Below are 14,325 nucleotides of genomic sequence, written 5' to 3' on the forward strand. Positions count from 1 at the left end.
GTTCCTGTCAGTCACTCTACTGATCCCATATTGGGTGTGTCTACACTGCAAGCTGTCATCTCTGGGCTACTTGGGCAGCTTGTGACACAGGAGACATATATCCCTCTCAGGTAAAGAACAGGTGTGGTTTCCCTGGCAGAACATTTATTTAAATGTTGAGACATCTTAGGGTGGGAGCCAGGGCATAAAAAATGAAATAAGAATTTAAAAGACCAGTGAGGTTCGTTAACCAGCCACTGACCCAATGGTGGAAGCACCAATACACCAACCACAGGGACTTGCCTAAATAATGGCCCTAGTGACCATGGTAAATAATCAAACACTGTAGGTCTGTAGGAATGGAAAAACAACAGCTTCTTCTCTCCTCTAGCCCCCTAAGAGACACATCCTCTGCGGGTACCCATTGAAGATCTCTCCTTTGTCCTCAGAAGGCTGAATCCATTTTAACCCCAATCTGCAGCCTTCAGTAAACCCAAGGAGAGGCTCCCAAAGCAGGATGGACTCCTTCTCTCCCTCTCTCTGGTTCCTGTTGTTTAACACGCCAGTGCACATGTGCAGTGCCACCTAAAAAGAATGGCTCAGATCTGGGAATCACTCTCATCCTCTGCAGTGAAGACCAACGCAAAGAAATATTGCATATTTTGTCTACTCTTATTCCTCTTCTTTCCAAGATAAATAATCCCAATCTTTTCAGTCTCTATTCATGAGAGCTTCTCCAGGGCCCCCTAATCATTCTCATCACCCTTCTCTGAAAACCCTCTAATTCTACCTGATCTTTTTTGAGATAAGGTGACCAGTACTGCACAAAGTATTCCACATGAAGCTGCATGGTTGCTTTATATAATGGCATTACAATATTTTCTGTACTATTCTCCCACCCATTCCTAACATCTTGTTTGCTTTTTTGACCCCAGTTGCACACTGATCTGAAGTCTTCGGTGAGTTATCTACAATCCCATTTCCTGAGTTGATACAATTAAATAAGAAATTCATTATGTGCATGGCTGATTTAAATTTTCCCTTTAATGTAAATTATACTTGCCATTACATCGCCTGTTCACATGATGTGGTTGGATCCCTCTGAAATTCCTCAAAATCTCCTCTGGTCCTTATTAACCTAAATAAGTTTGTGCCATCTACAGATTTCTTACCTCACTACTCACCCCCCTTTAGGATATTTAATACTATTTACTATTAAACACCACTGGGCCCATTAAGGCAGCATTTCTCAAATGCAGCCACCAGGGGCTTTTCTTGCGGCCACAGCCCCCCCCCCCCCCCTCCCCCGGGCAGTGATGAGGGCAGGGGAGCAGTGGTCCCTCCCCGAGGGCCACCAGCAGGGGTTGGTCCCTGCCCCTTTCTGGAGACACAAATGCTGGAGGAGGAGGCAGCTAGTAAGTTCCCCACCTTCCTGGGGATGTAGGGTTGCGCTCCAGCCCTGGAGTAGCAGGCTCTGGCCATGGGGCTCCAACCCTGAGCTGCGGGTCTCACCCCCCATTGCCCCTGGCCTCCGCTGCCTCTGCCGGCCTGTCATGCATTCCCCCATCCCCCACTTCCCCCCTACCAACCTCCTCATCCAAGGCTTAATTTGTCTCCAGGATTTCCAGGACTGAGTACGTCTGCTGCTGTGAAAAGTGATATTTGTATGTTTGTTAATATCACTTTTCACAACAGCACTTACTAGCTAGCAAGTCTTTTTAAAAAAGCAACCAAAAAAAGGAAAAGCAACAACAAAAAAGACAAGAACCTGCGGAGCACCTTATTTGTATTCCTATTCTGATTAAGTCCTGTAAAGAGGAGAGACAACTGTACACTATTTTTATTATTGAGTCTGCAAAACGATTCAATAAATTTGCAAGGATTTGGAAATGTGTATGAGCATATATATTTGTTTTCCTAAAGTTATTTAAGTATTTTAGGAAAAACTGTCAGCACGGCCCCCAGCAAGAGCTGGTGGCCACACTTCGAGGCCACCAAAAAATGTTGAGACCCCCTGCACTAAGGAGCCTGGAGGCACCCTGCTGTTAATCTGTAGCCATGATGAAAACCGACCATTTCATCCTAGTCTTTGCTTTGTCTCCTAGACAGTTTTTGACCCAAGACAACGCTTTGCTCTCGCTCCATGAGTCCTTTGTCTAGCACTTGATTAGTCTCTTGTCATGGCCCTTGTTAGAGAGCCAGGCAGTTTCCTGCAGGTGGATCTGCCGGCCGTGCCCTGAGACCCCAAGGGCCTGACTGCCCCGCAGGGCTACTGAGGAGCTCGCGGCTCTTGTCTTTGCCCCGGTGTCCGACACTCATCCCTCGGCCCCGTGCCGAGGCTGTGCCTAGCCAGGCCAGTGACGGCTGCTCCCCTCGGGCTGCCAGCCCCAGGGTGGCCAGACCTCCCGATGTCACAGGGACAGTCCCGAGTTTGGGTCTTTTCCGTATACAGGCTCCTATTGCCCCCCCGCCCCCGTCCCGACTCTTCACATTTGATGTCGGCCCGGCCCGGCCGGGAGGGCCCCACAGGCGACACGCTCCCGCGGCCCGGCTGAGCGAGAGAGGCCGCCTGCGCCTGAGGAGAACCAGGCAACTCCTCCCGCCAGCCCAAAATGGCGCCCGCGGCAGTTGGGCTCTCGCGAGAGCCGGGGGAGGGGGGCGGAATTTCTCGCGAGACGCGGTGAGGCGGAAGTGGCCGGGCCTGCCCTGGAGCCGCCGGCCGGGGCCCGGGACCGGCGGGGGAGGTGAGGGTGGCCGCGGGGCCGGTAGCGGTTCTCCCGTGCGGGGCGGGAGGGCGCTCGGGGTCCCCTCTGTCGCAGCGAGATCTCTCGCCCCTGTTCCGCCCCCCCTCGGTGCCCTTCGCTTCCCGCCGCGGCGGCCCCGCTCGCAGCTTCCCCTGTGCCCCGAGGAGCCGCCCCCGTTCCGCCGGGTCCTGAGGGGCCTCCCCCGGCCCCGCCCCGCCCCGCGGGGCGCTTCGCGGCTTCTCCCCTCAGGCGCGGGCGGAGGCGCGCGCGGGTGAAGCCCCCCGGCCTCCCCCATGGTGGGGTTCGGGGCCAACAGGAGGGGCGGCCGACTCCCGTCCTTCGTCTTCGTGGCGCTGCTGGTGCTGATCGCCATCCTCGCCTTCAACTACTGGGGCGCCGCGTCCCGCCAGGCCCTGCTGCAGGAGGAGCTGGCCGGGCTGCAGGGCCAGGCCAAGCGCGGCGAGGTGGCCCGCGGGCGGCTGGAGAAGAGGAACTCGGACCTCATGGTCCGGGTGGACTCCCAGCAGAAGCAGCTGGAGCAGAAGGAGGCGGACTACAGACACCTGAGCAGCCAGCTGCAAGCCAAGGACAGCCAGGCCACCAAGTGCGAGGACAGCAAGGTAAAGGGGCGGGGGTGAAACGTAGCCCTGAAAGCGAGAGTGCCTCTCTACTGCCCGCAGTGCCGCCTTTCTGCTCGCTGGGCCTGTTTTCTTAGACCAGAGCCGCTCTAGTGCCCAGTCTAGAGAAATAACAAACCTCAGGGGCTGAGTTTGGGAGTTACTGTTGGTGCCTCTTCTAGGACTAGTGAGTTTGTCATCCTGACATTTTGCAGCTCCTGAGGGATGATTGAATGGGGGCAAGAAACAAACTCAAGGCTTTACCCAGTGTGGGATATTGGCTATTTGACTGGAACCTTGGAAGCGCGTTAATATGCTGCAGGTCAGCGCATTTTTTCTTGAACTTTTTTCTTCCATCTGATCTATTCTGACTAATGAAAAAGACATCTGAAGCATTAAAAGCTAGGGAATGACTGTTCTACTCTGGCTTAATGGGTAATGTGACTTCTTTACACAGCACATTGAAAAGCCAAGGTAGTACCTGCCTGCCTGTGCACTTTTCTTGACCACTTTATCTTGCAAAACTCTTTGTATAGAAAGTTGTATTTTTGATCTTTCAAAAAATCAAAATCCCTTTTTCTTTCATAAGTTCCTGGCTGAAATCAGTCATGGCGGGTGTTGTGTTAGTCAGCTCTGTAGGGATATTTTGAACTAACTTTGCAAAATAATATTTTCCATTTGGTTTGTCATGGGAAACAGTGCATGAATAGATTTTGTGCTAGTGCTGGTAAATTTTCGTGACAACTTTGCCAGGCTGTGTTTAACAAGCAGCTCTTTTTAATAGTAAGAAACTAAAGATGTGGTGGTAATAGTTTGAGATCAGTGATGTGATTTAATTTTGTAAGAAACCCTGTGTATGATAGTAAGTGCAGTGTTTTTTTTTTAATGTAGTTAGGGATCATGTTCTTGTGGTTGAACAGTTTGTACTTTTAATTACTATTTTTTGTAATAGAATTTAAGGAAATATTGTGTAAGTGAATTTTTTACTGCTTTTTTGGATGCCTTTCTTTGTGATTCACATCACACATTTAGTGAATTTTTGCAACAAAATATCATGATCAAATAGTGTGATATAAAGTGCGATGGTGGAGTTTTGTGAGTGGAATTTGACTGACCTGCTGAAATAAGAACTGTCAAGGTTGTTGGTTTTAAAAACTATCCTACTTAGACATGGGATAATTGCTGTTTAAATGAAAAAAATATCTTATTCCGATTAGCAGGAAATACGGTGGGAGAGCACTACAAATTTCGCTTCTTAAATGGCATCACTGCATATTTTGGTCTGTCTATATAGTGAAATCATTATTTGCATTATTTCTCACTGCAGCAATGAATGAGCTATTCAGATAAGAACATAAGAACATAAGAAAGGCCGTACCGGGTCAGACCAAAGGTCCATCTAGCCCAGTATCTGTCTACCGACAGTGGCCAATGCCAGGTGCCCCTGAGGGAGTGAACCTAAAAGGCAACGATCAAGTGATCTCTCTCCTGCCATCCATCTCCATCCTCTGACGAACAGAGGCTAGGGACACCATTCTTACCCATCCTGGCTAATAGCCATTTATGGACTTAGCCACCATGAATTTATCCAGTCCCCTTTTAAACATTGTTATAGTCCTAGCCTTCACAACCTCCTCAGGTAAGGAGTTCCACAAGTTGACTGTGCGCTGCGTGAAGAAGAACTTCCTTTTATTTGTTTTAAACCTGCTGCCTATTAATTTCATTTGGTGACCCCTAGTTCTTGTATTATGGGAATAAGTAAATAACTTTTCCTTATCCACTTTCTCAACATCACTCATGATTTTATATACCTCTATCATGTCCCCCCTTAGTCTTCTCTTTTCCAAACTGAAGAGTCCTAGCCTCTTTAATCTTTCCTCATATGGGACCCTCTCTAAACCCCTAATCATTTTAGTTGCTCTTTTCTGAACCTTTTCTAGTGCTAGAATATCTTTTTTGAGGTGAGGAGACCACATCTGTACACAGTATTCGAGATGTGGGCGTACCATGGATTTATATAAGGGCAATAATATATTCTCAGTCTTATTCTCTTGCCATTGAGGAGATCTTGCCATTGAGGAGATTGGGAAAACCAATCATTCAGTATTTGCTGAGAATTAACTTTTGAGTGGTTAGAAAATAGACACAGTGTGATTAAGTATGTATTTTTAGAAGTTGATATATCTCTCTGAAAAACAAATAATGAAAAAAATCATACTGCTGCATTTGACTTGCTGCTGTTTGTGTTTGATTAATTACTAAAAGTATGTTCTACGGGGATACTAAAATCAATTGAAAATTGTGACCCGTAAGGCAGTTGGAAAACTACAGTTGTACAGTACCAGGGTAGGTAGGTAGGTAGGTGGGGTGTGTGTGCGTGTGTGTGTTTTTGGTAGTGATTTATAAGTTACAGCTGGCTGACATTTTCCAAACTTCAGCTTTTTTGTTGAGGTTTTTATTGCAATTTCAGTGAGATCAAGTGGTGAGTTTTTGTGTGTGTAAACTTTATCAAATTCATCCTACTTGGACAGCTCTCTCTAAATATTGCTATGATGCTAACTAAGAGACTGTCTTATATTCTAAAATGCTTGGCTTATTACTTTTTTTTACTCTTAAACATTTGGCTTTTAAAAGACATGCAATAACAGCATGTACAGTATTAGGCATATTTAAGTTTCTTTTGTACTTCTTCAGATCATAACCCTAAGTCTGCTGCTTGGATTTTAGCTAACTATAGTCATCTTGAATTTACATATTCAGATAGAGATACAGTACTACAACTAATTTACACAGAATCTGTGGTAGAGTAAAGAACTCTTCATTAGTACATTGTTATAACTGGCAACTATAAAACTACTGGGAGCACTCCATGTTAAACTGGTAGTGATTGGGTTAAATGATATGACTTACTTGTAACAGAACTGGTTTTAAACTTTAAAAAAAAAAAGTGTCTTCTGCAGGGAGGTCTAAAGCTATTTTCCCACTTGAAAAGGCTTATGAACACTTCATTGTGGTTTGAGATTTTTTTTTCCACCTATACTTAATTAAAAAGAGATGAATTTTAACAATTGAAAGTCTATGGATCTTTAGCTGTATTATTATTTTTAAGATAGCACCTCTATAGAGGAAGGTATTCTATAAAATACCTACTTTTCATAACACTTCCATTTATTCCAAACAACATAGAATCTAACTCACCAAGTTTTAGTGGATCCTTTTAATTCTGCATCCTGTACATTTCTTCATACAAAATGGGGAGAGGGGAGTATGCCACCGGCTGAGCCTACCAGCTTTGACATAATGCATGTAACGAGAGATTCAAACTTATGAGTCTCATTATTTTGCTTGTGATTAGAATGTCAGTTGGCTCTTGTTGAAAGGAGCACATTAAAGCATTTTTGTTTGGAATTTTTACTGTGCATCACCCAAATCCAAAAGCCTTAGGGCCTAGATATTATCAGTAAGCACACAAAGTAGTGCTTTTAAGCACTTTCCCAAGGACTCATTTTAACTTAAAATTATAGATAAAAAGGACATTAAGATTTAGTTCTCCAATGTTAACATATCAATATAGTTTTATTGTAATGAGAAACATTTTGTTACTTCCTAAAATCAATGTTTGTTGCCTCTATTTAAAGCCTTAATAGAAAAAGTTCATGGCAAAGAATGAGGTCCAATACAGAACCCTCTTCTTCACTTTAGAGGTGTTTTACTGACAGCTGTCATTAAAATCTCTCTCAAATAACAGTAGTATGGCAGAAACATAGAACTCAAAAATCAAATACTGCAAAACCATGCTGCCTAGATCCAGAGGAACAGCCTGAAGTTTGACCCTTTTAAAACAAATGTTTGTAGATGATTTTTAAATGTACAGTGGAATTCATGTAAATGTGGCATGAGAGCTATGCAGCACTATATGAGTGCTCCCACTGCCAATAAACCCACACTATGGACAGTTCTCAATGTATAATGTTTAAATATTTACCAAAGTGTCTGACGTGGCAAGCCCAATGGAGACAAAAACTGCATTGTATGTTTCTGAGAGACAGGTGAATCTGACGGGTGTTTTCCAGCACAGCTTAAAACTCTCCAGTAGGCACTGATTTGGAAATAATGTTGGTTAACACAATACTAGTGCCAAAATCTGCACTGGGAAGACAACAGACGGCATTTATAGCCACATTTTTAAGGTCCACAACTATGAAAAGCAAGTGAGTTTTGGAATATTGCAGTAGGATAATTGCTTAACACCCTCCCCCCCCCGCCCCCCAAAAAAGCATATTTAAGGGCTATAGCAAGGATATACATCATCAATGGACATATTTCCAAACTGCTTGTGACATGGCAAGACAAAGGGGGTTGCAACTTTCTTTTTCTTAGCCTGTTCTCTTACTGTGTGAAGAACTACAATAGTTCTTCTTACATGGAACAGAAGTGCAGCCCTACATGTAAATTATTCCAGAAAGCCCCAGGGCTTTGCCTTTGTTGCTTTCATTTATTAACTTTAAGTAGCAAAGACAACAGAATTTTGTGCTCCTCCACAACTGTTTTTCGGAAAAGTCCCATTTCTTGCTTTTGTGAACAGAGTTTGTTTCAGAACAGCGCAAATAGCACTAGTTGGCATAAGGCATGCAGATGAGAGAACTGTGCTCCCTCCATGTCTTCCTTCATAAGTGTAGGTGAAACAGAGCCCATGAAGGGGAGAGAAGCAGTTTCCCCCCACACTATGGATATTTGCCTTTAGTTAAGCTCTCGGCTATGGGCTATTTCATTATTTAAAAAAAAAAATGTTTTGGGGAATTCAATTAAGAAGGAAAGGGATGGTGGGAATATTTATACCTCTCTCAAATTATTTTCCAACATGAGGAAAGAGTCTTCTCTCAAATTGTCTATAACTCAAGTATTTTACAGAAGGGTAGAACAAGGTGGGTCAGCAGAAGGAAAGAGCAGCAGCAGTAAGGCTTCCCATATACGGGACTTCCATGAAGATTGATTTTTTTTTTTTAGGGGATGAATAATCCTATTAAAATTGCAGGTCAAGGAAATCTTAGTGCGTCTTAAGACCTGAGAGCAGATGTAGCTTTTTTTAAAAAACAGGTATTCCATATGTCTGATTCAAAGATATTAAAACCTCAGAAAGTAGGGGGGGCGGGAGACTGAAATATCTAGTGTCCCTTTTTTCCCCAAAGCAAAGGGGTGTGTCCATATCGTACAATTTTAAAAGTAACTATAAATAAATTGTGGCTACTTTTAAAGGGGAAGATAATTGAATTCTAATGTTTAGTTAGACTTAACAGTCCAGAAGCCATACTGGGGAATACGTATGACCCCAACAGAGACAAATTTCTTTCAAAAACTAACTGTGCAGAGATCAGTTTTTGACGTAATTCCTTGGCTCTGCATGGTGTTTCTTTGGTTCGAGACATTGTTCCCTCACTTCTAGCATTTTTCCTCTTTGCTTTGGTTGCTTCGTTGTATGAAAAAATAAAGAAATATAAAGTATTTTGGCATGATAATGGCTTTATATTCTTTACACTTAGCTTTGCATTTGTTCTCATTGGTTGTAATTGCTAGTGCTTTTACATAATAAAAATATCTAATCAAAAAAGCCTTCATACAAGTCTGGCTCCATCAGAGCTGAGGTAGATCTCTTAAAGACATGTTTTCATGTTAAAAGTATTGTTTACAGCAAATATTCTTAGCTGTCTTGCCATTGCTTCTTACTTTAGTACAACTGAAACATTTTAAAATGATTTTTCAGTATTAACACTGTTTACTTTGCAGTACTTAGGCTTGGACAGTGAAATTGTGACTAGTATGTTCAGTTTGTTTTCCTGTAGTACCACAATGCAACCTTAATATTACAAATGATAGGTTTAAACATAAATATATTTACTTTGGCTTTGTTAGTTTCTGGAAAATATTTCTATTAAAGGTAGGTTTAGCTAAACCTATCTAAGCAAAACGTAGGGACTTAACTTGTAAAGGAAATGTATGATTGATTTTACTTGCAGCACCTTCCATCTGTGATTCTGAAAGCAGTTCACACAAGTTTATAAAATTACACTTTTACTTAATTGTCAAATCAAAATGTGTTCAAATACTCTTAGTTTATTCAGGTGTAAATATATATTTACATCTTTTAGAATAAATAAACTTCTTTCTTTGCAGATCAAACTACAGAACAACATATCATATCAGATAGCAGACATACATCGTTTAAAAGGTAAGGAACTTCCTACTTACACATAGTGTGAGAATAGCATACTAACACTAAATCTTTCAGAATTCCCTAGGTATTGAGGAGTGCATGCTGAAAGAAAAATCTAGAGTATGTCTGATGCTGGCGTATTAACAAGTGACAACTTGCGTCCTTCAACTACGGAAGTTTTATAAAACATTGTAATTCATTATCTGGTTTAGTTAATAAGGGCTGGATGGATTTCCATATCAGCCTTTTCATGTTATGCAGTGGAGGGAGAGGATACATTCTAGCAAAAAAAATGTTTTTTAAAGGAATGAATAATCCTATTCCAAACTTTTCCAAAATACCCAAAATCATTTTCAAGCTGAAATGTAATGTAATATTCTAGGTACCAGTAATATCAACACTGGTTGTCTGTTTGTAAGATAATTCCCTTCTCTTCATGTGTCAGTATAATAATGCCTGCATCTGTAATTTTCACTCCATGCATCTGAAGAAGTGAGTTTTTTACCCACGAAAGCTTATGCCCAAATAAATCTGTTAAGACTTAAAGGTGCCACTGGCCTCCTTGTTGTTTAAATTAGTATTAAGTAATTTGTCTATTGAGGTAAAAATTACGACTGAAGGAGTGTGGGGGAGAGAGATTATGACTCCTGCATAACGTAGAAAATTATAGAAATGGAAAAGGACCGTAAAATCCATCTAGGACAATGATCACCAACCGGTCGATGGCGATCAACTGGTCAATCCTAGAGTATTTCCCCGTCAATCGCAATCTTGGGTGGCAGAGCGGGGCTACTGCTGTAGCAGGCTCCCTGATTGCCCCAGCCCCACGCCACTTCTGGAAGCGGCCAGCGTGAGTGGGGGGGGGCAGGGGTCTCCTGCCGCACGCTGCCTCTCTCTGCAAGCACCACCCTTGCAGCTCCCGTTGGCCAGGAACGGGGAGCTGTGGGGGCGGTGCTTGCAGAGAGGGGCAGCGCGGGGAGCAACGTGGGCCACAGGGGCGCTTGGGGCTGGGGCAGGCAGGGAGCCTGTCTTGGTGGCAGCCACGCAACACCACCAACTGGGAGCCACCAGATGTAAGTGCTGCCTGGTGGGAGGCTGCACCCAGCCCTGAGCCCCCCTCCTGGAGCCATCACCCCGTACCCCCTCCTGCACCCCAAGCCCCAGTACAGACCCCCCTCCCAGAGCCAGCACATGTACCCCCTCCTGCACTCCAACCCCCTGCCCCAGCCCTGACTTCCCTCCCAGAGCCAGCATCCCGTACCCCCTCCTGCACCCTAACCCCCAGCCCTGATGGCCTTCCCAGAGCCAGCACCTTGTACCCCCTCCTGCACCCCACTATTCTGCACTGGCTCGGAGCCCCCTCCTGTACTTGAACTCCCTCCCAGAGCTTGTACCCCTTAAAAAGTGATCTTGGGCATAAAAAGGTTGAGACTACTGATTTAGGGTCTCTCTTCCTTCTCCTGGGGTGTATTGGGAAGATTGCAGCTATGTGCCTGCATGTTGTAATGTTTAGGACCCTACCAATTTCATGGCCATGAAAAATGTGTCACTGATCATGAAATAAGCCTTTCCTTGTGAAATCTGATCTCCCCTTTGCTGCTTGGAGTTCCCCATTCATGGGGCTCCTACTTGCAAGTCCCAGCTGGGTTGGGGAGGGAGACGACTTCTTCTTCTCCTTCACAGTCAGTCTTGCTCTCAGGGGGAGATCAGACCAACCTCGGAGTGCCTCCCCTGCTGCAGGAAGCTCCAGCCCCGGAGGTTCCTGCAGCTGGAGGAGATTTGTGGAGGTTGGTCCCAATATCCGCCTGCTCCTGGAAGCACCCCAGCCAGGGAGCTGCTAGCTGAGAGTCCCTGATGGGCTGGGAAGAGACAGGACTTGTCCTTCCCTTGCATGGCAGCTGCGGGGGAGGGTGATGAGAGCGGAGGGGAGATCAGACCCACTTCCAGGTACCTTTTGGGTTGGGACCCTATGGTTACAATACAGTGAAATTTCAGATGTTAACAGCAGAAATTGTGAAATTGATCAATTTTAAAACTGTCTGGCTGTGAAATTGATGAAAATGGACCGTGAATTTGGTAGGGCCCTAGTAATGTTGACTCCTACCTTGCTTAGTATCTTGGTTTTCTGTTTAAAGCAATTAAGAGTAATTAATATCAATAAATATGAGTAGGCATTTTAAATCTCACATTTACACCCGAAGCAGCAGGGAGGAGAAACTTCTAAAGTAACTGTTTTGAAAACTAAAGTGTATGTTAAATGTTAATGTAGATAGATGTAAAAGTATAATGTATCCTTTAAAAAAATCTCTTGGAGTAGAAGCACAGAATGTCTGCTGTATGCTAAGGATGATGTGTGTATGCATATAGTGTAAATTGCTGACTCTATAGAGAGAGGTTTCCATTTATATTGCTATATTTTTCAAAACAAGGCGATATATTAGGAGATAATATAGTGTATATTAGGAGATGAATATGAAATTATTTCTGACAAGTAGATGCATCATATAGCCCTTTGGAATGAAGAGAGTTAAATTTTTACCATATATTATCCTGAAAGGTCACAAGTAGTATTCTTGGCTTCAAAATAAATGTGTATGAATTGATTTCTAGTTTACTTATTTGGCGTATTGTATGGCTATACAATATTTTTTTTAAGACTCCGTGGGGGTGGGGAATCAATAAATACAGTAGAGATCAGAAAGATTTGAAAATGTGCATTTTTCATATAAGAACATCAATGGTAAAAGGGATTAAAGGGGAGGTATTTTTCTACTCACTTGATTTGTGCAATTTGGCCTAGAACAACTAGCAGAATTACGCCAGGAGTTCATTCGTCAAGAGGACCAGCTTCATGAGTACAAGAAGAACAATACTCACCTTGTGAAGAGGCTGGAGTATGAGAGGTATGATGCTTTTGAGTGTTTGTAATAACCACAGATTTGTGTACAGTTCCCATAAATGTGAATTCCACAAACTAGTCAAATAGATCTTTAATCCTCAAATAGACCTTAATCAATAGATAGCTGACAAATCAAAAAAGCTGTCAAGATTTCTAATGTAAACCTTTATTTTCTGGCGTTTGTGTTTTGTTGGGAGTGGGAACGTCTCTAGAGAAATGTGACTTCCCAGAATTGTGCTTTTTATTCAGTTTGACTTAAATCATATATTGTCTCAAGTACGAATTGAGACAATAAAAGAACTATATTTAATCAAACTGTGGGTTATTGAAGTGTTTAGGGTATGTTTATCAAGGTCTTCATGACAAATTTATTTGATTGGAATTGAGGTAAAAATACTGTGCTTGGGCTGAAATGAACTTGAAATGTCTGCCATACATTTGGAAGAAAAATCAATTTTTAGGAAGCAATTCTTTCCCCCACATACTGTAGGGAAGGGTGAGACTCAGTAACATTGAGAAAAAGCTTAAAACTTCTGGAAGGACAATTTATAAGGTGTTTGGTTAAAAGTATCTGTATTGGGAAGCTTTCAGGACAAAATACATAGAGTAGAAAATTAAAGCTTTGCAGGGCTACTACCTCTTCACATTTTATCCCCAAACTCCTTAATTTGTGAACCATCCTTGGTTCATTTCTAGGCCTAAAAAACTATTTTTAAAAATAGGTTTAAGGGTCTGTTACTTTCGTATTTGTTCATGTGCTCCACCTTTCCTTCTTGAAGCTGCTGTGATATCATGCTCTTTTGTCATCAGTATTAATTGGCTGTGGCTAGCACATAAGATACTACCTTCCTCTCTGTCAACTCAAGCCTTACAAGAGAGAAAATACAGAGGGTAGATGGAGGCAGACATAATCACCCTGGGTTTAGCTCCTGAAAGCCTAATGGGTTAAGCCAAGCAACTCTCTCGTTTTGAGATGATAGCCCTTTACTTGTTCGTTGTGTGCCCATAAATAAACATTGTATGGAATGGAACACATTAAAACTAACTTAGCATAGCTGTTTATTCAGCCAATACACCTGCACAGGAAGGAATGTACTGCGTTGTATCCTGGTTCCTTTTAACTTGAACAAATTTCTAATAATTAGCGAAATCCTAATACTGTGTGTCCTTGTGGACTGCAGTTTAACAGTAATTTGCTGATATTTTAACCAAATTTATGGGCTTTTCATCTAGGGCATTCTTAAACATACTGTTAAATTCCTACAAGTTGTAAAATTATGTTTCCGTGATCAGTTCTGAAACTTATCCAAAAATATTTAAATACCTTAATTATACATTTCAGATGCAAAATCTATGTTGAGTAAATAAACACAGTTATTATAAATGTTATTTCTCTGAAGATAAGAATTAGTGATTTCAAGAAGAATAGAGAATTCATGTGGGTGACATTGTGGAAAGCTACTTTGTTTAAATGAAAGGGTTTCTGAAGCTGTATTCAAAATCAGTTTACTGACCACTGGCTTTTCTATTATAAACTAATATGAAACTCTTGCACAGATTCTCTTCTCAGTATAGAATTAGTAATATTTTATATGTATACTCTGTACACATAAACTGTATTAAAAACATTAAGGTTCAAATTCAAACACTCAGAACTTAAGAAAGGCCATAATTAAGGTTGCCTGTGCAACTGTAATTTGGTCGTCTTGTGCGTGTGTATTATGATTGTCTTTAATTATGATCACATTGTTTGCATAGTACCCTAAGTCTGGCATTTCCTAACTTGAGTGCTTTACTCTGCACCCTTAATATTTTTACTATAGTTTTGTGTTTTTCTTTTTCCTAGATTTTTTTTTAATCTGACAAAACATACCA

The 14,325-nt window shown here is 42.4% G+C and overlaps 1 protein-coding gene across 3 annotated transcripts in view; it reads left to right on the forward strand.

The window, feature by feature from the left end:
• The first annotated feature begins 2,678 nt into the window (after positions 1-2,678).
• GOLM2 (golgi membrane protein 2) overlaps positions 2,679-14,325 on the forward strand; it is a 32,210-nt gene continuing 20,563 nt past the window's right edge. Inside the window, exons 1-3 of one of the 3 annotated variants that reach the window (XM_044979805.1) lie at positions 2,679-3,343; positions 9,512-9,566; positions 12,352-12,454. In XM_044979805.1, coding sequence (XP_044835740.1) covers positions 3,017-3,343; positions 9,512-9,566; positions 12,352-12,454 — 485 coding nt within the window. In that variant the 5' untranslated portion in view covers positions 2,679-3,016. The remainder of the gene's footprint in view (positions 3,344-9,511; positions 9,567-12,351; positions 12,455-14,325) is intronic. The other 2 variants (XM_044979804.1, XM_044979806.1) reach the window with 2 other exon arrangements.

Source organism: Mauremys mutica, chromosome 11 (genome assembly GCF_020497125.1).
Source record: "Mauremys mutica isolate MM-2020 ecotype Southern chromosome 11, ASM2049712v1, whole genome shotgun sequence".
Taxonomy (NCBI): domain Eukaryota; kingdom Metazoa; phylum Chordata; order Testudines; family Geoemydidae; genus Mauremys; species Mauremys mutica.